At 50.2% G+C, this 27,098-nt stretch overlaps 13 protein-coding genes across 13 annotated transcripts; 4 read left to right on the top strand and 9 right to left on the bottom strand.

Moving 5' to 3' along the window:
• Positions 1 to 801: 801 nt before the first annotated feature.
• N7482_000356 (glutathione peroxidase) lies at positions 802 to 1,515 on the top strand (the record flags this gene model as incomplete). Its single annotated transcript, XM_056682481.1, has 2 exons — positions 802 to 844; positions 950 to 1,515. The coding sequence occupies 2 exons, from the start codon at positions 802 to 804 to the stop codon at positions 1,513 to 1,515; spliced, it is 609 nt and encodes a 202-aa protein (XP_056546087.1).
• Positions 1,516 to 1,755: 240 nt separating this feature from the next.
• Positions 1,756 to 3,110, bottom strand: N7482_000355 (translin; the record flags this gene model as incomplete). The annotated part of the gene is made up of 6 exons (XM_056682480.1): positions 1,756 to 1,830; positions 1,903 to 2,201; positions 2,276 to 2,381; positions 2,443 to 2,576; positions 2,888 to 2,921; positions 3,045 to 3,110. The coding sequence occupies 6 exons, from the start codon at positions 3,108 to 3,110 to the stop codon at positions 1,756 to 1,758; spliced, it is 714 nt and encodes a 237-aa protein (XP_056546086.1).
• A 526-nt stretch (positions 3,111 to 3,636) lies between these two features.
• Positions 3,637 to 4,199, bottom strand: N7482_000354 (mRNA splicing factor thioredoxin-like U5 snRNP; the record flags this gene model as incomplete). Its single annotated transcript, XM_056682479.1, has 2 exons — positions 3,637 to 3,698; positions 3,782 to 4,199. The coding sequence occupies 2 exons, from the start codon at positions 4,197 to 4,199 to the stop codon at positions 3,637 to 3,639; spliced, it is 480 nt and encodes a 159-aa protein (XP_056546085.1).
• Positions 4,200 to 5,560: 1,361 nt separating this feature from the next.
• N7482_000353 (alkyl/aryl-sulfatase) lies at positions 5,561 to 7,372 on the bottom strand (the record flags this gene model as incomplete). Its single annotated transcript, XM_056682478.1, has 1 exon — positions 5,561 to 7,372. The coding sequence occupies one exon, from the start codon at positions 7,370 to 7,372 to the stop codon at positions 5,561 to 5,563; it is 1,812 nt and encodes a 603-aa protein (XP_056546084.1).
• A 1,499-nt stretch (positions 7,373 to 8,871) lies between these two features.
• N7482_000352 (60S ribosomal protein eL22) lies at positions 8,872 to 9,591 on the top strand (the record flags this gene model as incomplete). Its single annotated transcript, XM_056682477.1, has 4 exons — positions 8,872 to 8,886; positions 9,093 to 9,128; positions 9,190 to 9,386; positions 9,465 to 9,591. 4 exons carry the CDS (start codon positions 8,872 to 8,874, stop codon positions 9,589 to 9,591), a joined length of 375 nt encoding a protein of 124 aa, XP_056546083.1.
• Positions 9,592 to 10,329: 738 nt separating this feature from the next.
• rex3 (putative RNA exonuclease Rex3) lies at positions 10,330 to 12,275 on the bottom strand (the record flags this gene model as incomplete). Its single annotated transcript, XM_056682476.1, is given in 2 exon segments — positions 10,330 to 12,025; positions 12,043 to 12,275. The coding sequence occupies 2 exon segments, from the start codon at positions 12,273 to 12,275 to the stop codon at positions 10,330 to 10,332; spliced, it is 1,929 nt and encodes a 642-aa protein (XP_056546082.1).
• Positions 12,276 to 12,911: 636 nt separating this feature from the next.
• N7482_000350 (lipase ROG1 family protein) lies at positions 12,912 to 14,354 on the top strand (the record flags this gene model as incomplete). Its single annotated transcript, XM_056682475.1, has 2 exons — positions 12,912 to 12,961; positions 13,034 to 14,354. 2 exons carry the CDS (start codon positions 12,912 to 12,914, stop codon positions 14,352 to 14,354), a joined length of 1,371 nt encoding a protein of 456 aa, XP_056546081.1.
• Positions 14,355 to 14,538: 184 nt separating this feature from the next.
• N7482_000349 (uncharacterized protein) lies at positions 14,539 to 15,364 on the bottom strand (the record flags this gene model as incomplete). Its single annotated transcript, XM_056682474.1, has 2 exons — positions 14,539 to 15,309; positions 15,362 to 15,364. 2 exons carry the CDS (start codon positions 15,362 to 15,364, stop codon positions 14,539 to 14,541), a joined length of 774 nt encoding a protein of 257 aa, XP_056546080.1.
• A 1,369-nt stretch (positions 15,365 to 16,733) lies between these two features.
• N7482_000348 (phosphatidyl synthase) lies at positions 16,734 to 18,166 on the bottom strand (the record flags this gene model as incomplete). Its single annotated transcript, XM_056682473.1, has 2 exons — positions 16,734 to 17,688; positions 17,769 to 18,166. 2 exons carry the CDS (start codon positions 18,164 to 18,166, stop codon positions 16,734 to 16,736), a joined length of 1,353 nt encoding a protein of 450 aa, XP_056546079.1.
• Positions 18,167 to 19,945: 1,779 nt separating this feature from the next.
• On the bottom strand, positions 19,946 to 21,267 carry N7482_000347 (uncharacterized protein; the record flags this gene model as incomplete). The annotated part of the gene is made up of 2 exons (XM_056682472.1): positions 19,946 to 21,214; positions 21,265 to 21,267. 2 exons carry the CDS (start codon positions 21,265 to 21,267, stop codon positions 19,946 to 19,948), a joined length of 1,272 nt encoding a protein of 423 aa, XP_056546078.1.
• A 1,199-nt stretch (positions 21,268 to 22,466) lies between these two features.
• On the bottom strand, positions 22,467 to 23,772 carry N7482_000346 (uncharacterized protein; the record flags this gene model as incomplete). The annotated part of the gene is made up of 2 exons (XM_056682471.1): positions 22,467 to 23,723; positions 23,770 to 23,772. 2 exons carry the CDS (start codon positions 23,770 to 23,772, stop codon positions 22,467 to 22,469), a joined length of 1,260 nt encoding a protein of 419 aa, XP_056546077.1.
• A 1,027-nt stretch (positions 23,773 to 24,799) lies between these two features.
• Positions 24,800 to 25,517, top strand: N7482_000345 (uncharacterized protein; the record flags this gene model as incomplete). Its single annotated transcript, XM_056682470.1, has 2 exons — positions 24,800 to 25,266; positions 25,331 to 25,517. 2 exons carry the CDS (start codon positions 24,800 to 24,802, stop codon positions 25,515 to 25,517), a joined length of 654 nt encoding a protein of 217 aa, XP_056546076.1.
• A 665-nt stretch (positions 25,518 to 26,182) lies between these two features.
• Positions 26,183 to 26,599, bottom strand: N7482_000344 (uncharacterized protein; the record flags this gene model as incomplete). Its single annotated transcript, XM_056682469.1, has 1 exon — positions 26,183 to 26,599. One exon carries the CDS (start codon positions 26,597 to 26,599, stop codon positions 26,183 to 26,185), a length of 417 nt encoding a protein of 138 aa, XP_056546075.1.
• Positions 26,600 to 27,098: the final 499 nt, after the last annotated feature.

Genomic DNA, 27,098 nt, shown 5'->3' with positions numbered 1-27,098 from the left:
TCGAAACTCTTCGATATCTGTTTTGGGTGAAATCCCCGTCAAATACGCGGTATACACTATATTGTGCGGACCGTCGAGCCTCGGCAGCTCGGAGGGACCGATCCTCATTGGGCTGGCGGAGTCATGCGGAATGATTACAGACGCAGGATACCATTGACGGCACAAGTACGCCGACCTTCTTTTCCTCGAAAAGGAAATGGTGGGAATCGCGTGGTTCCACGTCATGCAATGACTCCTCGCAAGCCTCAAAGGTTTGTGGAGTCGAGGCCTCGAAGTTCTGCTTAGCAAGCCTACCGGCCCATAAAATCCGCAAGTTATGCCGGGATGTTCCCATTATTCCAAATATTTATTCCCCTATATGGAATTGTGCAGCACCCTAGACTAGTTAAGCTTAATGATCTTATGCCGTAGACGTGGATCGCAGCAAGAAAGGAGAGAGCGCCGTTGACGAGAACCGACTCTGCCAATCAGCGCGCAGATATTGCGTCGATCGGCTCGGAGCACAACTGCGACCGTCGGCCCTTTACGCCCGTGTCTGGGTCTTTGATCATTGGTAATGCCCCTCGAGATGTTGGTCTTTGGGGAGACGCAGAAGGACCTCGGCTCCCTACAAAACCGTCCGCCATGCGCCCTTTAGTCCTTTGCCAACGCCAAGCTCTCCCACTCCTTCGGTCTCAAGTGGTTCGGCTCGCTCCTCCCCGCAACTGTCAATTCTCTACCACGTCATTGTACCACTCTCAACCCTTGGGCTTTCTCGCACCGCAACCTCTTTCCACCTCTTCACGCGCGCGCTCCAGCACCATGTCGTCCGCGACCAGCTTTTACGATTTTGAGCCCGCCGACAGTACGTACTCATGTACACCCTTTTTTCTATGGTTCCGGGGCCAACCCTTGGCCCGTGGCAAGCTCCTAGAAACCAGCTACTAACACGCTTATTCGCATCCAACAGAGAAGGGCGAACCCTTCCCCCTCTCCTCGCTCAAGGGCAAAGTCATTCTAGTCGTCAATACCGCCTCCAAGTGCGGCTTCACCCCGCAGTTCGAGGGTCTCGAGAAGCTCTACAAGGAGCTCAAGGCTCAGTACCCGGAGGACTTCACCATCCTGGGATTCCCCTGCAACCAGTTCAAAGCTCAAGACCCCGGTTCCAACGATGAGATTCAGTCTTTCTGTCAGCTCAACTACGGCGTGACCTTCCCCGTGCTGGGCAAGCTGGACGTCAATGGCGACTCTGCCGCACCTGTTTTCACCTGGATGAAGGAGATGATGCCTGGCACCCTTGGCCTCAAGCGCGTCAAGTGGAACTTCGAGAAGTTCCTGATCTCGGCTGATGGGAAGGTCGTCAACCGCTGGTCAACGATCACCAAGCCCGAAACCCTGAAGGATCCCATCGTCCAGGAGATTGAGAAGGCGCAGAAGGCGGGTACTCTGGCTTCGGCTCAGAAGGCTGGTGAAGGTGCTGAGCAGACTGAGCAGGCTGAGCAGGCTGAGCAGGCTGAGCAGGCTAAGCTTTCGTGAGCTTTTGTCTCATGCACTACGTTCTTCTCTTTTCTCATGTGATTACGTCGCCCTAATCCTTGTATTCATACTTTGGCGGCTTCCCCCTGTACGACTACGCAGGTCCATGTGCTTTACGATGACAAATTGATACTCCATAATGCGTTGAGATTTTCTGTTCGGGCTTCGGCCAATGTTCTCGTAGATTTACCATTCATGCCGTCAATAACTTTTTTCTTTCAAAAGCTACCCATTCTTCAATCAAGCAGCAGTCTCACTCTTTGGGATCAGACCTCGCAGCGAAAGATCGTAGACCACATCCTCCACCTTCTTGACCTGTAGACAGAAAAAATAGTCAGTTCAACACGGCCTGTGGACCAACATCTAGTAGGTCAGCTAGTAACTCACGTTATACTTGATTCCGTCGCTCCGCTTCCGGAGAATATCATTTTTCAAATTGAGAAGCTGGAATCCAGCGAAGAGATCCTTGATGAAGTTGCCAATCTGGAGAGGGCGTTCATAGTCACCAAGGGTAACCGAATTGACGGCCAGACGCGACTGTTCGACATCGTCAGTAATCTTAACAGGAGAGCGGGGACGATCCGAAAGAACGATACTCACCAGCTCCTCGACAAGCGCAATCAAAGCCAGGAGGTACTCCTCAATTGTGAGGTGGAACGCATCCTGCTCCTTCAAGTTGACAGGGACTAGCGCAAGAAAATCGGTCAGCCTTGGCGGCCTACCAAAATGGAATCCAAGCACAAGCACAAATCCAACTTACTTTCCAGGAACTTGCCCACGTCTTCGATGGTCATGAACGAAGCCGAGCTAGGACCCTTATATTCCTGCAGGCCTCCGAGCCAAGCACACAGCTCGATGGAGGCAACCTATTATGAGAATTTAGCATCAAAGTAGCCATGGGCGCAGATCCTGGGGTCCGGCACGAACCAGATTCTGCAGCTCGCGAGTCCACAGCCCATTGTACTTGTAGAATGGGTGTTGGTCCGCCACGGCCTTCAGGCGGAGGACCTCCTGCTTCTGGGCGATGATCTCGACTGCAGCATCGTCGAGCACGGGCTTGACTGTTTACTAAAAGTCAGTGGAAATTGAATCATAAACCCTAGTCGACGTGCCAGTTCCCGTCGGACAAAGGGAGGAGGAGTAGCAATAACGGCGAAAACGCCCTTTGATGTGGCACGAAGAAGAAGAACATACGCTGATCGGAAGGGGTAGAGTGTGCCCTTGAGAGAATAGCCTGTGTAGACCGGCCTAAAGTAGCTTGGTCAGCCTCCCTTCTTCGACGCTTGAACTCCGACGATGAGAGCGGGCGGGCCCTCCGTCATGCGGAAAGAAAGGCGTCTAGCTCTCAATCGGAGTATCAGAAGCAAGGTACCTTTTCTGGCCAGGGTCTGAACGATCTCGTGAAGCTCCTAATCGCCGGACGTTAGCTCTGAGCCGGTTTTGTGTGGGCGGCGGCTTTGCTGGAGCTTGGGCTTGGCAGGCGCAGAAATCATTGTAGGGGCTAGGCTGGGCGGACGAAGAATACTCACGTCGCGGACGGTGGTCTCCTCGTCGATCTTCGTTTGCAGATCCTCAAAGATGCGTTGGTCAATCATTTTGGCGGGGATATAGGGGAGGGTGAGAGGGTATATCGTGTTTGGGAAATGAGAGGGACGCTGCGGTGGTGGTGATCGTGCCGGCGAGCGAGTTCCGTCAAAATTGAAGGTCAATTGCCACCACGGCCAAATCTCAATCCGTATGAAAGGTTTAAGAACTTGTTTTTTCTTAGGAGCCAAGAAATAGTCTGGAGGTTTTACTTTTAACAAAATCATCATTCACTTCACAGCTGATTGGCAGCTTAGGAGCACCGCGGGAGCTCGCGGGGCTATCTACAGGCTTTAGGTACAGGCTACTTGGGTACCCTTGGATAGCCATGAATATATTGGCCAGGCTTCTACAGAACTCCTCTTTCGCTGGTGCACCGGATTGGTGCTCCTTGAGGTGCTAGAAACGGGTCTTTCAGATTCAGGCAGGCCTGCATGGCCGCCGCAAAAAAACAATGCTGTATACAACTCCAAGAACACACATCTCCAAGGTTTTATTCTGTCATCACTGCTTCCCCAGCGATCGTAATCATAAGCTTCATGAAAGGCGCGAGGTCCGTTGAACGTCGCTAATATCGCGGTCCTCCGGGAGAGGGCGCGCTCAGTATCGGTATCTCGTCGAGTAATCTGGACGACGGTCAGCGGGTGCTTTCTCTTCGTACAGCGGAGAGGCAATATCTTACCCTTGGGACTGACAACCAGACCACGGCCCTTCTTCGCGCCCTTGTATATGGTTTCAATGATATCGATCAGCTCCTGCTTGTCCTCAAGCACCCAGTTCAACTTGTTATTGTTTCCTGTTCCGAAATCGCACATCATATGCTTGTTCCGGTAGAAGAACATGATTGTCATTGGATCGTAGAGCTCGTACATCGAGCTGAAATCGGGGACCTCGTCAAGGTCGCACAGGTAGATGGCGGCGAAGTCTACACGAGGTGTATGTGAGCAGCTAGCCTTCTGATCTGGGGTGATAAATAAACACTCACTTTTCACACGCTCGGCAATCTTGTACAGGACTTCATCCTGGCGGATACCTGCGAATTGATGGTCAGTCTTGCGAGCATGCGACCGTGGAGGGGAGCGGCTCACAGTCGGGATCATGGTCGCGCCCGAAGCGTATCACCACGAGGCGCTCCTCCTCCGAGAGAATGGCCTGGTCGACATGCCAGGCTGTCGGCAGGTGAGGCAGTACGATTGAACCCATCGCAGCGTGACGAAAGACAACGAGGAGGCGCAGAACAGAGAAATTTGGAGGGCCCAGAGCTTATCGCTGGCACGCCCACGATAGACTGACATCATGTGACTATGAATTCTATGCCTTTTTGGGGTAGCTGGAAAGCTTCATCACAGCGAATACTCCATACAGGCGACGTCTTTTGCGATATAGGGGTTTATGAGCTACAGGTGGCCATGTACAATTTTTGGGTGGGTGTAGATATCATTCCAGGTTAAGCGTTGCCCCCTGGCCTCATAGCCGGGCCCGGGAGATATATATATATGCCTGGTTGAACCAGCACCAAAGGGTTGAAGATCTTAGTAGGCTCAACTCACTATCACAGTTCCAATGGCAACCTAGTACGGACTCCAAAGCTCTCTATCTGGTGAAACTGACCTTGGTTGGACTTCTTCCATGGCGCCATCAAGTTTCTATGCCATGCGACAAGCTCTCCTCTCCCGTATGCATACCCGTCCAGCCGCATACGGAAGGTACATGGTGCTTCTTTGCACGAATGCCCAATAATACCAAGTAAGCACCTAAGAGTACAATCTACACCTACAGGGATACAGTGGTGACCGTTAGGTATTGCCTTCCATGTCGGGAAACATACAGACACTCTTTCAAACCCTAATCACATGATGCACTAAATTTAACATGGACTAGGCGTAAATTACGGGTTTGGTATGTACATTGTAATGATACCTGATCTTCTATGCACCAGTATGGATGCAAGAGTTTAGAACCCTCTGGAGGCCTGGATGACTTGCGGGGCAACCTTTTAACTTCTCCATCTATGTTGCTTACCTGTAGAGGGTCTGGCGTTGCCCCGGGTGTCTATATTGGGTCAAAGTTGTAAGGCTCCACAGTAGGATTTGTCGCGTGATTTCCACGTTCAACAAATTACCATTGTTGCCCAGCATGCCGGCCTGGCTGGACATAACGGAAAGTCCAGCAGAAAGCCAAAGAACAGAACCCTGAACTACGAGCTCTCCACCAGCATAAGCGATCTCAGTTTCGGTCATATCATGTATTTATCGACGAGTCCGGATGTGATGAAAGTGTGGGGGTATAGGCGGACTGGCTGATAACTGCTCGGGGTAACACTAGTCCAAGTATCTAACTTTCGTCAGGGTCAACACGGTACTACTGGCATATGCTTGAGGCTCCTAAATCATTGATTAACTTGATATGTGCGGGACTTCTGTGATACCTTGAACCCCAATTTTAGACTATGAAATCTTCGTTAAGGAACAACGATCTCGAACGTTGCGTTCGGGGTGGAGAGTAGACCAAGCAGTCTGTTCCAATAAGAGCGATCTCCCTGTTCTTCACCAAAATTTCCTACCGCTTGCCCAGCCGACAAGGACTGAACCAATTGCCCATATGTAAGAGCACATGAGAAATCCGCCGAATCCAACGTAGATGATTTCGGAGAGCCTTTTCCAGTGCGGTGTATCAACGCCCCGTTACTAACTAGTAAACGGCAGTGCTCGTCTCGATCGGTCACATATAGATCGATGACGAAATCTTTTGTTTGCGCCCGAGTGCCATCCAGCCGAACAGCAACCGATGCCATGAGATGGTGAAGTGACAAAGCCTCAATCAACCCGGACTGGCCAGACAGTACATTGCCCTCTGGCCTAATGCCACGTAGTTCCATTGCGCCGGAAATGTAAAAATTCCGCCATGGGCCGTTCTCACATCCATAACCCAAGCTCTCGTACGTAGATGCGAGTAAAGATTTGGCCTTTGTGTTCTCGGGATCGGCGAACACGGCATGGTTGAGAAGTGATGCAGCGAATCGTAAATCCCCTTCGTCAGAGAACTCTCTCGCTTTTTGGAGCACTGCTTCCACACCGCCTATACAGGAAACATAACGTTTCGCGGCTTCGACTGGCGGGTGTTCCCATAGATGAGATGGATTTCCATCGAACCATGTCATGTAGCGCTGATAAATGGCCTTGACATTGTGGCTTACAGAGCCATAAAACCCCTGCGTGTGCCAAGAGTCTCGCAGTCGAACAGGGAGCTCCAACTCCTCGGCAATTTCAACGCCTGTTAAACCCTCATTCATCAGGCGCAGAGTCTGGTCATGCAGAAAAGCGTAGAGGTCACGCTGTTGCGTAAGATAGTTCAACAGAGACTTTTGACCCCAGGTGGGCCAATGATGAGAAGCAAATACGACGTCTGAAGTTCCAGCGAAGAGAACAATCGTCTCGTCCAAATATGAAGACCATGCTTGAGCATCCCGAACGGCAGCACCTCGGAGAGTGGCAATATTGTGAAGGCATTGGGTCGCATTTTCCGCAACGCACAAGGCCCGCCGTTGGGGCAGATAAAAATTCATTTCCGCTGGCGCCTCTGTGCCAGGAGTGAGTTGGAAGACAAATTCTACCCCGTCGATCACCTCTACTTGGCCGGTATGCGTGATATCGACCGATGGAGGTATTAACGTTACTCTTCCCGCAGAAACTGTTGCTCCCAGACCACAGCTGATTTGACCAGACGGTCCTTTTGGTAACTGGTCGCCGTACATGTATGCAGCCCTGCGAGCCATAGCGTTCCCGGCATAAATATTCTCAGTGACAGCATGGTCAAGAAAGCCATACGGTGCCAAGATAGGCATAGTGCAAGATTCGTTTGATCCGACGACCCCCTTTGCTCCCCCAAAATGGTCGGCGTGCGAGTGTGTATAGATCATGCCTAACACGGATTTCCTGGAACAATTCTCATAATATAAGTTGAGGGCTGCTTGTGCGCATTCGGCTGAAGTGAGGGGGTCGACCACAATGATTCCACTATCACCTTCAATGATAGTCATATTTGAAAGGTCAAATCCGCGAATTTGATAGATACCGCTAGCGACCTTGAATAAGCCTTGCTTGCTTACAAGCTGCGCTTGTCGCCATAGTTTCGGGTTGGCCGTCTCTGGACAAGGCGCGTTGGTCAAGAAATCATATGCGTCGTTATTCCAAATAACATGACCATCGTGATTTTTGATTGTGCAAGGCTCAAGCTTTGCGATAAAGCCACGATCTGCATCTTGAGTAGACATCGATCAAGGATCAGAGAATTGATCCGAGCAACTGATTTTGAGGGTGATGGTTGACTTCTCCGTCGCCGCATGTAGCATGTGGTCGTTTGAATTGCACAGATATTTCCAGCTTAAAAACAAAGGATAGGTCCTCGTTAGCCGCTTCAAATGTTGTTGTCATCCTGAAGCCTATGACGAGTACATCGACGGATTAGAATTTTGGCCTGTGACATAAAGAGAGGGGTTTCAACGCAGCGACACCAATAATTCCAAAAGCCAAGTAAGAACTTCCGCGTTTACGCCAACTTCCCTGCATGCGTACCGTACATTCCTGAAATGACATCATTACCTACTGTATGTGAAGAATAGAACGCTCATAATAATTCGCTATCTTTGCCATTTGTTACCTAGAGAGTCTGTTCTTGCCGTGTATAATATTGACATCATCCTACCCTACCAGGGATCGATATGTCTTGCCATTTTTGTAATGGTTTGGGTATTTGCTTCTGTGTGTACGCATGATGCCTTGGTAGTGACGATTTTTGGATCTGTAGCGTCACATACATACAGTACTCTCTACAGCTTACAGTACTCATGTTTTGCGTATTACTATGCAAGCCTGGAACAAGTCTTTACATACGGAAGCCGCCACATCGGGATTAGTGTGTCATGTGATTATGATTTGAAAGAGTGCCTGTGTATTTCCCGACTTGAAGGCAATAACGGTCGCGACTATACGAAGAGCTTGATTACAGCATGAACTGGACACCATAGCGCACAGTACAGCTAGTGGCACGCACGACATCATGGAATGTGGTGCGCGGATAGCAGGGAACGGGTTTTATCTTCACAAAGACAATGCAGGAAACGACTTCTTCTCCAAGCGATCGGACAAGCCGACACAATTGATGAAAAAGGGGGTTCGCGTCGATCGGAGGTAGTGTAAGTCCGATGACACTGTGCAACGAGGCATGCGCAAGCACAGAGGCCAAGTCGCGGGATCCAAAAATGGGAATAATCAATGTTGTTTTCCAGTGGAAAACTTTCAGAGATTAAACTGAAAAGAACAGATACTACACTTGATCTAAGCCAATTGGCAAAGAGAGCTGGAGAAGAAAAAAAAGAGAGGAAGGGCGGCAAGAGGGGGGCTCTTAAATACCTTTCTTAGAGTGGGTCCTGTCACTGATGCCCCTTAGCCTCGTCTAGCCGAGCCAATTACAGCCCACCTTACGGCAGACCGTGACTCACACCAAGCATGTGATCCACACACACCTACTCAATAAAGTCACGTGGCAACACATCACCTGAATTCACATGACTGGAAAAGCCCCCAGCCCTAACCCCTCCAGAACAGGACTAGTCCACACACCGCCAGCCGGGCACTGGCGAATTTTCGAGGCCAAAGGGCTCCACCACATCGAAAGCGATCTTCTTTTGACCATCCCTCTCGCCGGCGCAGGATAATCACCTCTTTGCGACCAACTTCAAGTCCAATTTCTTCATCACCCCATACCATCACAATGGCTCCCGCTGCTGTACGTTGAAAGACTACTCCGCGAACCGCTTTGCTGTTCCCCCCAAGATCAGACTGGGTAGACTTGGATCTTGCCGTCATGCAGCCACCAGATATTGAAAAATCTATCGGGTGGTCGATTTCCAAGAACCATGTCTACCCAGGCTGCTACTGGGGTTTCCAATATGATGGAGCAGTAGGCTAATTCAGTTTTTTCCCTGGTAATAGGCTCGTGGCCGCAAGGCTCAGAAGGTTACTAAGAAGGTATGCTACGACACTCCGAATGCCAATTTCCATCCGAGACTAACGGGCTCCCTCTGTACAGTACATCATCAATGCTTCTCAGCCCGCCTCTGACAAGATCTTCGATGTCTCCGCCTTCGAGAAGTTCCTGCACGACCGCATCAAGGTCGAGGGTCGCGTCGGCAACCTGGGTGACGATGTTGTCATCTCCCAGGCTGGTGAGGGCAAGATCGAGGTCGTTGCTCACATCCCCTTCTCCGGTCGCTACCTCAAGTACCTGTGAGTTTCGTCCTGCTCTATACCGCTCGTGGTGATATTCGGACTTAGTCCGCTAACCATACCATTTTTCCTCGACAGGACCAAGAAGTACCTCAAGAAGCAGCAGCTCCGTGACTGGCTCCGCGTCGTCTCCACCTCCAAGGGTGTCTACGAGCTCCGCTTCTACAACGTCGTCAACGACGAGGCTGAGGAGGATGAGGAGTAAATGCGCTCCTTCGGCTTTTGACCCATTTGTCGATCGATGGAAAGGGTCTGTGATTGTCGCACGTTGACTTGGTTGGATTACCGCCGGATCAATTGGTGAGGGTCACGGCGTCCTGTCGTGATGATATGTGGGAATAGACTAGCCTACTTCATTTGTAGGCTACGAATCAAAAAAAGTTTATACCCTCAAAGATCAATTTCCTTGGTGTAGGCGTAGAGACTTCTGTTAAGTGCCATTTTGTGTAGACAATGCACGTAGTCGAAGCTCCTATGATGTATTTAGATGTCCAGCCTTTCAACGCAGCCGATTCCTTCGCCTGCGGGCCGAGTCTACTGTATCTTACTGGATCTATCTTGTTCGATTTACAATCTTCTACGAGACAGCGAGCAGAATGATACTGATAAAGAGGCTAGTTCGCGGTTTCACTGATTCTGGGAGGGGCTGGTGATCGTCAGAAGGAATGTCCACAGCGAATACTATCATGTCCTCGTAGTCGTGATATGCGTGGATGAAAGGTCATAGATTAAACAAGTCGTGATCATATCCTTTGAAAGAAACTCGTACCAACACTCGCTCGTATGCGCTATTTAGATATATGTGCATTGTCCCCCACGCTTGCACTTTTGCGGGGCCGAGTCAACCTAAGGGGGTTAGGCGAAGGCCCAATTTGATTCAACCCAGCGTAAGTGTAAAGACTCATGATATCCCCTACATAAGCGGCAATATCGCATTAAACTATCATGGAGAAGATGTGTGCTTCCTCTTCTGTTCAAGCCCAGCAAGGTTCAACCCTTGACTAGGCGGCGGAACCAACTCGTTGTCTTCAAAATGCCAACCCTTGTGCCTCCAATTCTTCCATCTTTCACCCAGTGCGGCCCGCACCAACTCGCCAGTAGCAATGGAGTCCTCCTTCGAATCGTGGCCCTTATCACCGCCAGTCTGGATGTCACGGTCGAGGTACTTGCGAGCGAGGTTCTTGAGGCTCTGGCGATTGGGGAGACCACCCCTCGGGGCTGGATATAAGATCACTGTGTCGATGATAGTTGGGTGAATTATCCTGCAAACGTTGAGGTCATTGTCGATGGCATGGCCAATCAGGGGAGTATCAGGTTGAAGGAATTCGAAGAGCAGTTTACGTGCTGCGGCCGGTGATTCGACGACTTGCATTGGCTTCTGCTGCTTCTTATCCTCGCCTTGAGAATGTGGCATCGAGGTAGAACTTGAGGTGCCGTAGGGTATGGCGTTGGCGTAGTGCTCAGGGAACACACCCGAGTATCGCGAGTTGAGGTCTAAAACCTCGCCAATGGGCCTGACGAGGATGTCAAGAAGCTCACGGCCTTCTGGCCAGCTGACGGCGGTGAGGCGAATCAACTCCAAGCCTTGTGTCGTGTAGCCCATCTCACAGTCGAAACACACCGGGTCCATTGGTCCTTTGTCCGGTTGTTGCGGGGTTGGTTCGAATTGGAGGATTGATGCAAGGCGCTTGGGCTCCGAGACTTTGAAAACATGGTGAGGACTTTTGGTGCAACCAACAGACGTGCCCACAGATTCACCGCAGCAAGAGAAATATGGATCTGCAGAGCCGGTATAATGATCCGTCTTCTTGCGAGGAGGGTAGATGGGACGGCTGTTGTGGTGAATACATAGGCCACCAGTGGTCAATGCGCCGTCCTCACGGCGACCAGGGAAAACCTGGAATCGACTGCCACAACGGTCGCACTTCTCCCAGCCCTTGGAATCGAGGACACCTTGCCTGGCCGTCTCGATTTCTGCTGCGGTGGGCGCTTTTGTTACATATCCAAACTCCTCAAGGCCGTTCAGGGGGGTGATCAGCTTAGAGATAAGAACAATTTCTTGTTTGGTGGTAAGACCGGTCTCGATCTGCTTGGGAGCCTTTGGGGTTGGGTCGGCTGGTGGAAGTTTGTAGTACCGGGCATTGAGATGTTCCATGACCTCTTTGGCCCACTCTTCCGTGCTCATCTTCGCCAATTTCACAATTCGAAGCTTTATCACATTGGAGTAAACATCAGGGCTGTCCTTTGCCACCCTTTCCTCTTCATCTAGGGCCATCGTCACAAGCTCATTGCCGGTTAATTTGAAACATTTATTCGAGCTTTCCTTGCTCTTGGCGAGCTTTTCATTCTGTGAAACCATGGTAGAATGTAGTTTCTGGAGAATAGCGGTCCGGACACCATGAGGAGCAGGAGCTTTCGTTAACAGGCGAGGATTTAAGCTTTCTTTAGGCGCATTCCGCGGGGGAGCTGCGATGTTGTTCGCTTTAGGGTGGCGGTGGTGCTTGAAGGTCCGCCATTCGCAGGCTTCGAGTTTGAGCGTGGTGGTGGCGGAGATACTCCCCGAGAAGTTGAAGATAGTTTTGAAGTACCCGGGCCAGCATTTTGTTGCGGTAATTGCTGAATTGGCTTCGATGTTGATGCTGTATCCTCAAGCAACGGCGTTTCGTGAGACGAGATCGAATAATCATCCAGGGAGGACGTATCAGTTCGAGTTTTGAGCTTCTTCGAAGGATGTGTGTTATCCATCTTTGACGCTGCCGTAGTACGAGCAGAGCGCTTGTTGGCCGAAGATGAATCGGAGGCCTTGTGGGAGAACATGCATGTCAGAAGAGAGCAATGTTCTCCCTGTGGACAAGCCACCTCTGTAAATAGCCCCAGTGTTGTGAACATGATAGAATAATGAGGAGATGCCGGGCTAAGATATTCGATTTGAGTAAACAGCGCCCCAGGTCCTTGATCGATTTGGCGTCAAATCATGAGATGAGATTTCCGGCGAGTGTCATTGTGGCGGGCAGTGTGAGCACACAAAGAGAATAAGAATGGACAGTATGTTTGTCTTTTTGGAAAGATAGCTCATTCATCCAGATTTTGATCAGAAATGCAGGTCAAATTGAATGCCCGTTGTCCCACGCAGCACCATAGCGCCTGTCTTATGGTCAGTAGGATACGTTTAAAAGCTTTCAGATCCGAGCCTCACGTGACAAGTTTTTGATCTGGATCCTGGACTAAGCCGTCGATATCAAACCGACAGCACTTGTAGGATGTATTCGCAGAGAGCCGTAACTATCTCAAAGGAAAGCAAGCCAGCCTTCAGCGGAGAACGTCAAGGTGCAAACCAGACAAAGTGGACACCGGACAACGCCTGAAATATGGGGTGGCAACAAGGGGGCTTATCACCGGCCTTATCGGAAGCAAGCGCATCAGCAGGCCGGGCCAGGCAGCTTAACTCCGGTAGGCAAAAGTGTTTTTAACAGCCTGGCCCTCCTGGCGCGATCTTGACTCACTAGATAATCCTTCCAAGACACGATGCCTGACACTACAACCAAAGCTGATCACCTTTGTGTCCTGGTGCATGGGTAAGAGTCCCATCCAGATCGCTGCGGGATGACGTTGCAGGGAGCTGAACCAAACTGACCTCCCCGGGATAGACTTTGGGGAAACCCATCTCATCTGGACTATGTGGCTTCTGCGCTAAGGGAGCGCCATGATGAGGACAGTCTTTACATTCTAAGCGCAAAAGGCAACAGCGGCAATTGGACGTACGATGGAATCGAGCTCGGCGGCGAGCGACTGGCGCATGAGATCGAGGAGACACTGGAGACCTTAGATAAGAAAGGGCAAAAGATCAAGAAGCTGAGCATCGTCGGCTATTCTCTCGGTGGGCTTGTGTCCCGATATGCGATCGGCTTGTTGCATGCCCACGGCTGGCTAGAGAAGTTGCAGCCTGTCAACTTCACGACCTTCGCTTCGCCCCATGTTGGGGTAAGAACGCCGCTTAAAGGAATCCGAGGTCAAATTTGGAACGGGCTGGGGCCAAAGACAATCTCCATGTCTGGTCAACAACTTTTTATGGTTGACTCTTTCCGGAACACGGGTCGGCCCCTCCTCAGCGTTCTAGCTGACCCGGAGAGCATCTTCATTCAAGGACTGAAACAGTTTCAACACCGATCCGCTTACGCAAACATTGTTAATGACCGCTCCGTTGTGTTTTATACATCGGCACTCTCCAAGGTGGACCCCTTCCGGGACTTGGACAATATCAATATCAACTACGTTAAAGGCTACGATCAAGTTATCATCGACCCTGACAACTATCTACTTCCATCTACACCGGAAGAACCAGAGAACGTGGCGTCTCGCTGGTGGAAGCAGCTCAAAACAGTTGTGCAAGGCTTACCTTTTTGGTTGCTTGTCATCCTGCTTGTGCCGCCTGCCTCGACCATCTTTCTCGCGAATGCTGCTGTGCAAACATGCCGCAGTCGCCAGCGGATACGACTGCATACCGAGGGCAAGAATAAAGTGCTCTTTGGAAGATACAAAGTGCCTCTTTTAGTGCAGGATGTCCACCATGTGATGGAGGAAGTTTTCGAGAACGTCAACGCTCGACAGGAGCCCGCCTATCTCTCGAGCACCGAGGAGGACAACCTTTCTGATTCGTCGACTGAGAAGGTTGGAATCAAGACTTCGAAGCCAGGCAGTGAAGTGTCCAGTGCTGGCCTATACCAGCCCACCAATTCTCATGCTTATGAAGAGGAATATCCGGCCAGTCATCATCACAAGCTTGCGTTGACCGATGATCAATTTGCCATCATTGATTCCCTCAATGCGGTTGGGTTCCGCAAATATCCAGTCTACATTCACAAGCACCGACACAGCCACGCAGCAATTATCGTCAGAGTGCGGAAGGATGGATTTGGCGAGGGTGAAATTGTCATGAAGCATTGGCTGGACAATGAGTTCGTGGTCTGATTAGAGGCTAAATCTTGTGATTTTCTTTGCACAGCATTTTCGGCGGCGTCTCACTTTTGGCATAGAGAATAGGTTTTGTTCGTCTGTGCGAGCGAGTTTCGTACAGGAAGATTCTTTTCAATGGTAACATAGATTCAGCGAGGTCCTCTCATAAATAACACGACTATCCACACAAATCTATTCTCTACAATATCACAGGCACCTCATATGACACTCGGCTAATACCCTTCTGCCGACTGATCTTGCGTATTGTAATAGGTCCCACCAGGCTGGTCGTCAGCACATGAGTGCCACCGCAGGGATTCTGATCGAGCCCACCTATGCTCGCAACCCGGATAGGACCGTCCCTCAATGCCCCACGGCCCTCCAGATCCGAGCCATCTTCCACCCAAGAGATCAGGATAGGCAGATCTTGCTGAACCAATTCATCCACTTTTGCCTGGATCAATGGATTTTGCTCGTTATACAGCAATCCTTCATATTCCATACATGCTTCTTTGGGGAAATGGTTTGCTTTGACTTTCTTCATTTCCGGGAAGAGAAGCTGCATCGCCAGGCCCACAACATGTCCTCCCGTATGCAGCCGGGAATGGTAGTTGCGCTTGGCACCGTCAACCCGTTGAATGACACTCTGGCCTTCAACGAAGGGGATAATTCCACCGGCTGACTTGCCGAAATGAAGGATCCTCCCATCCTCCGTCTTCCGCACTAAAGAGACGGTGAACGCGGGCTCTTTGTCGACCAGTGCGATGGACCCAGTGTCGCTAGGCTGACCGCCCCCCTGCGGGTACAAGATGGTCTGGCGCATAGTAATCGCCGAGACCTCTGGGTCGGCAGCCTTGATCAAGCTTCTTTCATTTTCCGGGAGCGAGGAGACGGGTTGATAAGAGACGATCTCCGTGGTGAGGGTTTGTAGCGAAGCATCGTGCAGGTACAGTGCATCCGTAGGCGGGACCTGATCTGGACGATTAGCATAGTTGTTATCCAGATAGAAAGCCTTCTCATACCATTTTTTGGTGTTACTAGCACGCCAATGCGGAGACCTGCTTGTGTGTGTTGTCTTCTCTCAAGCCAATCTTCGTCCAATGACTCGACTTCCCCGCGGAGTGGGTCATGTCATGTCCAGCGCGGGATTGGCTGCCCGGATTCTCAGGCTACGATGTAAACTTGTCTACTCCGACCAGGATAGAAATAAATCTTTTTCGGTCATCCTCCTTTGAAGAGGCAAAGGAATGGTCCCTTTGCGGTCCCTGGCATGCATCCGTAGAAATGTAGCTCTTGATGCTATCATCAAGCCCTTTTGTAAGGCGTGGACCGCGACAGCAAGCAACACCATCATGGCGAATCCTTTCCAGAGCGGTACATAAGCTGGACAATTAGTATAACACCTCCATGGCATCCATCTGAGAACCATAGCACTCCACGAGCGCACAGGAATGTGATGATACGCTGACACTCTCCCCCTTCCCAGGGCCAACCTTAAATCGACTACCTCCTCACCCCCGGATTTGCCCCCCACCATCCACGCTCCCCGCCCCGCAAAACCGCCGAGTCCAACTGGACCCCAAATTCGCAAGGCTAAATGACCTCGGTGTTCCTAATCAGTCTCTTCCGTCCTGCCGTGTTCGCACGCCTCTGATTTGTTGATGAGGACCAGGATGCGTCTACCCGAGGTCCTTAGTCTGTGGAGAGGGAGAGCCGGCTCAAACAATTTCATCATCGCCGCACGAGGGCCTAGCTCGTGGGCGCATTGGGATACGTTACATCGTGTTCGGCGGGGTGCTGCATTTCAGCCGATTAGGAAGATTGCCTGGAGATCTGGGGTAAAATAGAACTGTCACCGGGGTCCTGGGCGCGAGTCTGGTTTCCTAGAGCTGTGCGAGGATAGAAGTGGCATGCTATTTTGAGTGGTGATGCCGTGTGATTGGTATAGTATCGCGGGCCGAAATCTGGAAAAAATAAGTACTCCGCTGGAGCGAGATCATTATGACAGGTCCTGAAGACGAAGCCTTTAATAGCCAGTCCAAGGATCTATAGAGGAAAAGAAAAAGAACCCAAAATGCCCTTCAAGGTTTCTTTGATATTGTTCAATTGTTCATGATATCTACCATTTGGGAAAAATTCCGACGATGCGGATGAAATGAAGACCAGGAAATCCATGCTCCAAACTGTACAGAAGGAAAAGGGGGAAAGCTCATAATACATGAAATTTCGTGAAGCGGGAATCATGGTGAGTACGCCGTGAGGAAAGTATAATGATTGGGTGGACCGCATGATCCTGCTGGGAGTCGGTTGAGAAAAGGGTGATCGGGAAGGAGAAATCAACCGGGGTAGCGGGAGAGATGAGAAGGCCAGCAACCAGCAGGATCAGAAAGCAACTTAGTTTGTGAGCTTGCTCTCCATGCCAGCCTCTGGTAAGCCGTCCCTAGCGGGACCTTTCTTCGAGTAGAACTTCTGCTGCTCACGGTCGATTGCAAACTTTACGGCGTCGTAAATGTTGTTCACGATCTTCTTGGGTGGGAAGCGTGGGATGGTGCCTTCCTGGTAGACGCCAGTTCGGACCAAGATAGAGTACCATTCGTTCTCCGAAATCTCATTGAATTCATTCGTCCCGCGAATGTCGGATTCGGGAGTGTCGCCAACAAAGTAGATTGTCGAAGGTGGCGTGTCGATGCCGTGAGAATCGCTGCGCCACTGCTGCAAAAGCCGGGTGGCAAATTGGAATGTGCCCACCTGTGGCTTGCCAAAGGCAACGGTCTTCAGCTCCTTGCCGACGACGGCCTTGTAGAGAGCCTCGAGAGAGGCGCGCAGAGCGCCCATGCCGAGGCGTGAGTGCTCATGCGATGTGGACCACACCACATCATTGTGGGAGAAGTAGATTGGCGGACCCTCGTCATACGTTTCCGAGCGTGTGCCTAGCTGGCCATCCTTGGACATCAGGCAGTCCAGAATAATCTGCTGGTCACCCGCCCAGTCACGACTATCGGCAAAGACGAAGATGGCTTCAATCCGGATGGAATCGAGATCGAGCACCCGTGAGTTCTTGAATTCCTCGTCGGTCAATTTGCGGAAAGGCGTCGTGTCGTGTCGTGTCTTGATAATGTCTCCCGGCGTCACGACATTCTCGAATCCGTATTCCTCGGCGACAATGCGGCACTTCTCGCCTTCGCCGCCTACCACCAGGACGGTCTTGTACCGTTCCACCATTTCGCGCATGGGAGTGTGGCCGCAAATGAATTGCCCCGGGCACACTTCATACTCGAGCTGACGACTGAGATCCTGGCATCGTTCTTGTTCGGTCTTGCCGCCTCCGTTGGTGAGGAAAATGTATGGTCTGTGGAGGTTTGTGTCAGCACAATCTGTGACTCCTCGAGCCCTCATAGCACCGGGGCCAGCGCATGATGCAAGACTCACACTTTGATTCCATATGGATTCTCGCCGTTAATGTACTTCATGGCCTCGACGGCCTCGGGAATGGCCTGGCCGCCTCTGATAAGGACGCCATCGATATCGAAGGCCAGTGCAAAATCATCGCTGATAGTCATTGGCGGGGGAGACAGGGGGGTAGTCACTTGAGAGGACTCTTCATCTGAGAAAATGGCTTCGGAGGAACTGGCGTCTGAGGAACTGGCTTCTTCGTCAAGATGGTGGTTGGCCTTGGCTATTTCAGAGGCCAGGTCGCGGCCATGAGAGGCCATCAAGTGTTTTGGAGGCATGACGACGTTGGGGCCTCCGTAGAGGTCGGCCCGATCGGCGTCCAGACTGGAGAGTCGGCGGACCTTACGGGCTCCGAATCCATCGGCGGTGGTCATTGTGAATGGGGAATGCACAAGGTGGATCTATGAGCGGGTTGGGTCCAAGCACTTGGTATGATTCCGAATGTGACGCGGCGAGTGATTGTCTAATCAAGAGAGACACGCCCTTGATGAACGTGGGGATGGGTTGAAGAGGATGGGGAACGTTCCCACAATAATACAGTTATGGTGAACGATATGCAGGATGCAGGCAGCAGGAGTAAGCAGAGAGAAGAAAATCGTGTCGAAAGCAAGCTAGAACAATGGATATTGTGGGGGAGGAGGGGGAGACGAAGGGCCATTAATATACCACCCTGAGGCGCATCTACATCGGTGAATACCCTCCAGGACTGTCTGCAGTCTGCGGGACCCACCCTCTGCTCAGACGTTGCCATCGTCATAATCCCCTTCACCGGGTTTCCACGGGCGTGCATCGCATACCCTGCCCACTCCAGAGAAGGAAGTGCGCTGTGGGTCCACCATGGCCCTTGGCGTGACCCATACCCTCATACCCACGCGCCCCTCCGCCGGCGCTGATTGATCCGTACGAATGGAAGAAAGAAGCAAGGGTCGCGAGTTTACCGAATATACGGAGTGGAGTCCGCCGGGAATCTATGGAGTGTGTGAATGGACCGTTGGACGTCGCGGGGAGGGCTGCGCAGAGTACTGCGTTAAAAATACCGATGATGACATGGCGATCGCTGCGACATCATGCCTACTCCACTACGAGGGCTCATTCCTCTAGAACATCCGACCCGGTTTATGTCATTGAATCAACGACGTGTACGATCTCCCGCTCTCCATGGGCGTGGTGGGCAGGACAAGGGCGAGATAACATACTTCCTTCGCCCCTCGACCTCGACCCCTCGGCCGTTCCGCGATGAGAGGGGGGTTCCGTACTGCCGATTCGCTCTACCAGCCCGGGCCCTGCCCAGATATTCCTTTCAGAGTATCCCGAGAATTCTCCATGTGCGCCGCGGTCGAATCACCGCGCATCATCGCGGGGCGGATCGGAGCCTTGACGTCATGCCCCGGCTGAGTCAACAGCCTCAGGAACCGACCAGGCCGAGAGACGAAAGACGGAACGGCGTTGTGCCGCTCATCCCTGGCCGGAAAACGGCACAAGGGAGAAAGCTGCACCCGCCTTGGCCTTCGGCGATGATGGTATGTGGCGCATCAGCCGCCAGCTCGGCCCTGGTATTGGTCTAGAGAGGACAAGCCACCACTGCAGCCAGCCTACCCGGGGAAGCATGGAGGATCTAGCGAGGCCGGCGCGGGCCTGCACTTTAAATACACTCGAGGATTCACTATCACAAGCAAAAGGCGGCGGAGCGCTTCGAAGACTCGACATGTTTACGTATAGATGGCGCCGCCGAACACATTTACAGAGGGCGGGTTACAGCATTACTCCAGTGCGAGAAAGCCCGGCTTGAACCAGGGTTTCAAAGATTATGTCCGAGTGGTCGGCCGACGATGGTGTCACCCTGCATGACCTTTCCTGATAGTACTCTATTATAGTTCATCCGCCTCCAGGATCTATCTAGCTGCCCGGCCACGAGCTTTGTTGCAATGACGGATATGGCTCATTGGAAATCTGCATGGTGGTCAGAGATCCTCAAGTTGCTCTTCCAACCAATAAATCCTGAGCGATGAGCGTGCGCTCACACATCTGGCCATTCCGTATGGAGGAGAGCGCGGGAATTTCCTCAGCTTTGTATCTTTGGCCCATCCGAATGGCGCGCACGGTGAATTTGACCGCCGACATGTGAAATTGATTCGTATCTAAGTACAGGGCTCCTACGGTGCGGTGAGGAGCAGAAGAGGAGGAGCAGCAGCTATTTGGGCATACCCGCGTCGATCTTTTAACAGAGGCGCTTTCCACGCCTTCAACCTTGAATCATCCCACAAAGCATACCCCCAAGGCCATTCTTGTTCAAGGGCTTCTTCGTTCATCTCAAGGACGTCCTCCAGTTGTTGCTCAGGGGTGTGAGGCATCAAACCTAGTCTTTTCCAACCCAGGTTAGGCTGATCAATGGGCGGCAAGGTCGACCAGAACAGTTTGAAATACGGAACATCATATCGATCTGCTGGGTCAGTGAAAGGAACTCTAAAGACCCAGTTTAGAAGCCAACACCCCATGAGGGGCCGATAGGTACGGAGGTTGGCTATCACCAGATTGCGTCGATGTAAGGGCTTTGCATGTAAAACACGGTAAAGGAAATCCGGTCCCACAGACGTTAATGATTGGGCGTACTTAGGAAGCTTCTCAAGATGGTCGACGGTGTCCACTACCCCGGACGGTGGACACTCATTGTCTGGCAACACATCCCCAAAAAAGCGGCTTTCGGTATCCCTCATAGCGTTGCGCAAGGCGTGAGAGATCTCATTGAAGACTGAGCCGTACTGGGTCATGAGATATGACCATACGCACCCTATTTCTTGGTACTCCCACGGGGGCATTGCCCCAAAGAACAACCGATATGCTTGTTCATTGTCAAATCCATTGTCAATCGAGTTGCTTTGAGGATGAACTTCGGGGAGCCCAAAAATATTGGCGTGGGTATAAAGCCGATATAATGCCCGCAAGAAGCGGCGTTTCTCGCAATCAGACATCTTGAGAGGTAATTCATGCTCCCATTGAGCGGGGTCCATCCACGACGGTCGTGGTATGTTGGTCGAGTAATCTTCTAAGAAAAATTGCAGCTGCTTATGTAGATGCAGTAGCTTAATGACCTCTTCTAGGCCAATTGGTTCTGTGAGTGTTAAAGACCATCGGCTGATCTCGTCTCTGCGACGCCAGCGGTCTAATAACGCTATAGCTTCTTCCTCGTTGTGGTGAAGATAGAGGCCTTTTGATCGGATAGCGGTGATTGCCTCTGGTAGGTCAAGAAGCTGCCCGTACTGACGTTTAAGGATATTATAGAGCAGTTCATGCCGACTTGCGAGGTATGCTCTATGGCATGTTGGTGATGAGAGCACGATAGATCTGAGAGATTCCCAATCTGAGATCTGCGACAGAATGATAATAAGTAGCTCTGCCGGGAGACCTTCAAGCGTTGGTTTGGCCTACAAATGGATCAGAAAATTCCCATACCAGTCAGTCTAGCGAGACATACCATCTCTTCTAGGGAATAAATCAGTTGTGTTGTTAATGGAGGAAGCGGTGACGGTGACCTAATTGATTTGGACGAACCTGAGTTCACCCTGTTGTCATGGGTTCCAGGCCTGGCTGGCGGCCCGCTGACTCATCATAAATTATGTAATATAGTAGTTAACTTTTGCCACCCTTATCCAAACACGTGAATAGTTGGAACTTCATATGAATGGATCTGATAAGTATGGCCTCTGGGTAGATACCAAAAACGGGAGCTCCGCCAGCTATGTACCCCGGCGAAATTGACCTTTTCTTCAATAAATGGCGTATATGCAGTGGGAGACATGTATATCGCCGATGAAACGCCGACGAGAACTGTGAGCCAATTGTTTTGCGAACTATATTTTTTGGATTGAGTATTGCTAACCGCCCTTGCACACAGAACGCATATTGCGGCCGCACGCGTATCTTGACCCGTCAATAGGATTTCAGAAAATGTATCGCTTGCGGGATCTCAGCCAATTTGATTTGCCTATTTTTGGAATGAGTATCACTAACCGCCGTCTTGTAAACAGAACATACCAGCAGCCGTATCTTGATCCACTAAATGAGTTCCAGGAACGCCTACTTCGACCCCTATCTTCTAATGAATAGATGGCGTAATTAGCATAGGAAGCAGGCTATGATATTCCGGTGGCAGAGTTGTTTGGGCTAATGCTGGAGCAAAACAGGGGCATTGATGGCTATGCTCTAGTTCGTGGGTACAAAAACAACACTGCATCCAAGATCTCCTATGTATCTAGGCGTGTAATTTGCCATGCAATGCGACGTTTCAGAATTTTGACAGCCTTGATGTTGATCCTGGCCAAGCTTCCAGCATAATTTACCAGAAACAGCTGTTCTCCTGACCCTTGATCTGATAGAACTTGCTGGTTTGCTAGCTATATAGGGCGTTTACCTCGTTTAATATCTTTTGCAGTCTTCCTGATAACTCTCTTTTCAAAGAGAAACCAGATACTTTGATGTGTCCATTCCGGCTATGTTACGGTGCTCTCAAGACGCATTCGAGAATGTATTATTCTGGGGTCTAATTCATTGTGGCTAACGTGTGGTGTAAAAATCGCTTGCTTGCTTTGTTGAGTTTCATATCACAATAACCCCCTTTGCTATCGCCCTATGCGACGTGCGATTATTGAGAACATAAGTGATTTGTACCTCCTGTCCTTAAACTTGAGGGGCTTTCCATGCTTTCAGCCTCTCAGCATCCCACAGTGCATACCCCCATAGCCATTCTGCTTCTCTTTCCCGGTTGTGGAAATATTCAAGCGCCTCTTGGAGTGTTTGGTCGGGCGTGTGAGGAACTAAGCCCAATCTTTTCCAGCCGAGGTTAGGCTGTTCAAGAGGTGGCAAGTTCGACCAGTAGTGTTCGAAATCCGGAACATCATGTCGATCTGCTGGATCAGTGAGAGGCAGTCTCTCATCCCAAGATATCCCGAGTCCCAATCCAATAAAGGTATCACATGGAAAGGAATCAAGATTTGCCATAACCATATTGCGTCGAACTAGAGGCTTCGCATGCAGGACACGGTAAAGAAACCCTGGACCAATGGAGGCTAATCCGTCTGTATAGTCGGGAATCTCTTCAAGACAATCGACACAATCCACTAGGACAGACCAGTTTGGTGGATATTGGTCTTTTGGAATGACATCCCGAAACCAGAAGCACTCCCTTTTGCTCGATTTAGCGCTTTGGATCAGCGCACTTAGCGTGTCGGTAATCTCCTTGTAGACTGGATCGTATTTGAGTCTGAGATAAGACCACACGCACCCCATTTCTTCATATTCCCAAGGGGGCATTGTTCCGAAAAAGATGCGATATGCCTCTTCGTCGTCGAACGTGTTGATTCTCAGTTCACAACCGTCATACGGGTGTTTTTCTGGTTGCCCAAAAATATTGGCATGGGTGTATAACCGACATAGTGCTCTCATGAACCGGCGTTGTTCGGCATGTGACATCTGGATTGGTAATTCGTGATTCCACTGAGCTGGATCTATCCACGAAGGTCGTGGTACGTTCGTCGAGTAGTCTTTCAGAAAGAACTGTAATTCCTTGTGTAGCCAGAGCAAGTCGATAGTCTCTTCTAGGCTATCGGGCTCATCCAGTCGAGTCGCAGACATTGAAGACAGTCGTTTGATCTCTTCCCTGCGACGCCAGGTGTCTAACAAGGCAATGACCTTCTCTTTGTTTTCGAAGAAAAAAAGGCCTTTTGAGCGAATGGCAAGGATTGCCTCGGGTAGATCCAGAAGTGCTCCATATTGCCTTTTCAAAATGCCACAAAGCAACTCACTACGCACAATGAGATATACGCTGTGACAAGTTGGTGATGCATGCACGATGGACCTCAGAGACTCCCAATCTGAGACCTGAGACAGAACGATCAGAAGCAGCTCAGCTGGGAGGCCTTCGAGCGTCGGTTTCGCCTGAGACGTCAGCAAGGTTAAGTATGGTAGAGATGATAGAGCGCACCATTCTTTTTGTATCAACGATAAGTTCCCGGTATTCAGGAGAGGAAGGAGGAGAGGAAGAAGGAGAGGAAGAAGGAGAGGTGCGTTGACTTGGCCTTGAACGGTGGGAGCTGGAGCAAACCTGATGAGTCAGCGTAACCTTTGTTCCTCGATGCCTGAGCCACGGCTGTGGATGAAGGATCCAATAATGATAATAATGAATGCAGTTACTGCAGCCACCCGAGGTCCAGTCCACCAAAAAGTGGATCGGTAATGAACAAATATTTTGATAGACTGCAAAAATTGACCCCTTAATACTCGCGTGTCAAGACGAAAAGGCCTTTCAGCCAGTGATCTATGCTCTGCGTGATCTATGCGCTGCGTGATTTGTGTTTTTCAGCCTCCCTTTTGGCGAAAACTAACCACGAGCCAATAAAATTATATTTAGAGGCAGATATCACTTGTCGCTACATGGCGCCTTACTCCGAGATCACAGGCGGGGCTAATCCCTGCCTAAACTTTGTATATAATATTAACTAGGGCAGACTGGCGATGAAGTAGTCGATTGTGTTCTCCTAGATTGATCTAAGCTAACGCAGAATCAAACAGCATATCTAATCTAGTCGAGTCCACATTTCACGAGCATGCATCTTCTAGTAGAGTTGTTACTTTAATTCTGTTCCAAGGCTTTGATTGTCTCGGAGGCGTCTTTACTAGCAGCCTGAAGGTTGTATTCGAAGCATTTATCTCGGAGATATTGGCCTTTCTTTTTCTACCTCTTCCACCTTATTATGGTGGGTTGTATTGCGCATCAGTCGGAATGAATTCGACAATAGAACTCTCTCATTCACATACACACACACACACCCTCTCTCTCTCTCTCATTCACTCTCTCTGTCTCTCATCTCATTCACTCACTCACACTCACACAATCCCTCACACTCTCTCACACACACTCACACACTCACTCTCTCTCACTCTCACTCTCTCTCACTCTCACGCTCACACACTCCTCTCACGCTCACACAAACACACTCTCACACTCTCCCAAGATGGGGCTCTTCACTCGCAACAAGAGAGATAAAAGAGCCAGCGAAACAGAATACGACATCCGAGAGCCTAGAGCAGCACACGCAGATCATCCGCGCCCTCCACCAAGCTACCACGGTCCACATTTCGAGAAAGGACCAGCTCAGGAGGCTATTTGGAACTCTCGGAGAGAGAACCATACGGTGACCCCAGAAGATATACGGGGTCGCTCTCACTCATTCCATGACCCAATAAGGCATCATGAATATTCCAGTCCCTACGAAAAGCGACCGGTCCCTTGGACAGCCCGAATGGATGAAGAATATGCCCACTATCGTCAACAATGCAAGTCCAATGCAGACAACAAACGGATTTCTAATGCAGCAAAGGATGTCAAAGTTGGCAAAAACATTGTTCCCGAGGCCAGTCATGGGTCCCAAATTCGAGATGGGATTGAAAAGGCTAGAGCTGGTATAATTCAAGCAAACAGGTAATTGCAGCATCATCCACTAGCTGACTTGTCCCGTGTGATATGGCTAAACTTATGTCTATAGGGGTGGGCAGGAGCGTGCAGGCTTCATGAACAAGTACCCTCGAGCATATGGGAGTTCTCAAGCCATAGAGGATCATGAAAAACAGGTAGGGCAGCAGAGGAAGAGCGCAGCAAATTACCGAAACACTGAAGGATTCCTGAAAACAAAATATCAGCAATGGGAATCGAGGATGAGGGAGACCCGCTAGAATTCAGTTCCTCCATCTACAGAGATGACAGCAAACTTGTCTTCCTCCATTTTTGCAATGAGCTCTTCATCCATTTTTCTTATTTCATGAGTGTCACATCTTCAAACAATAGTCTAGTTGATTCTGAAATTCATTATGCCCTTGATCAACTCCACTCTAGTACATAGCAAAGCGTAGTCTGGAAGGAACTCAGGGTCAATGATCATACTCTTCAACATCTTGGCCTCGTCCAGAGTATGAATCTTCAGTTCAAAAGCCTCTTCCAATCTCCATTTCATGTTCGGAAGCTTTGCGTGCTTTTTGCTGTCAAGGCCGCTTCTCATCAACTGTTTCCACGCTGCTAGGTCCTTCGGGTTATTATCATCCACTAGGTGATTGATTGCAGGGAGGGCATAAATAAGATCTTCATGGGCTCCTTCCGTGATTATTTTGCTCAAGGGTTAACCTTCGAGTTGTATTTTAATTCTTCAGCGAGTGCAGTTGACAAGCCGTCGGCATGAGATAACTAGCATGAGAAGGTGAGCCTCTGATTTACCCCGAGCCACTTGAAGCCCCTCTAGCACACGAAGCCCTCACCTTCTTGCCGTTATTCTTCCTATTCACCAGCTCGGCAAAGTATGCTATATTCCTCTCGTTGGAATGGCAGCGCCCTGACAACCGTCTATTTATGCCGCTTGTCGAATTCTCCCATCGATATTTGTCATAAAGCAAGCCAGTCTTTCGTAGGTCTTCTCCCATGTTGTATCCGAGAATCCGCCCTCTTTTGCGGGCTGGCCGAAGATTTTGAAAAACATCTCGTAAAACCGGTAGTGTCTCGCATCCCAGTTGATGTCTCGCGCCATTCGATTTTCAAATTGCTTGACCTGCTCAAGGATTTCCTTTTGCCGAAGCTCAGCTTGGAACTTGCGCTCTTCCTCATCTTCCTCGGCCTTCTCCCTGGCAACCCGCCTCTGCTGCACTCCCTTGACCCATTGGTCCCATTCTTCATAACTCAGGAAAACCCTTAGGTTGGCAAAGTTCAACCGACTGACTACACCCTCTAATAGAGTGGCATCCCTGGCAGGACCTCCAATGCCTGGCATATTAGCGTTGAGTTGTCGTTATAATTGGTTTGGTGGGAAAAGAAGAAAGAAAGAGCTAAGTCGTCGAAGTTGAACGAGCAGATGATATAGATAGTGATACTAATGGCTCATAAAACGGCAAATTCGCCAAATTTATATCCGTGACACATTCACTTGTACCGATAATTCCATCTATACTGCGGGGGGATGGTGTCATGGATATTTCTTATGAAGTTCGACGTGCAACGCCAGTCTACGCTAATTACTGACCGCTACTATTTTATGAGCCAGGAATGAGGTACTAATTGGTTTATGCCAAGTTTTAGTATTTCCGGTATACGCCCTGCGATGGAATTGTTGTGATAGATAGTCCTATTAAACTCTCTCCTGCTGTTCTGCGCTTTGCGGATCACAAGGAAGTTCTTCTGATGAGAATCCTAACGAATATTAGTGATTTTTTTTCCAATGAGGAGCTTACGGTGATTTTGATTAGCAAATGATGTGATCCATCTAATTGCTA

This window comes from Penicillium canariense (assembly GCF_028826845.1).
Source record: "Penicillium canariense strain IBT 26290 chromosome Unknown utg000001l_segment0_segment0, whole genome shotgun sequence".
NCBI classification, from domain to species: Eukaryota; Fungi; Ascomycota; class Eurotiomycetes; order Eurotiales; family Aspergillaceae; genus Penicillium; species Penicillium canariense.
The sequence above is the reverse complement of the archived record's forward strand: the minus strand, read 5'-3'. Positions and strand labels throughout refer to the sequence as shown.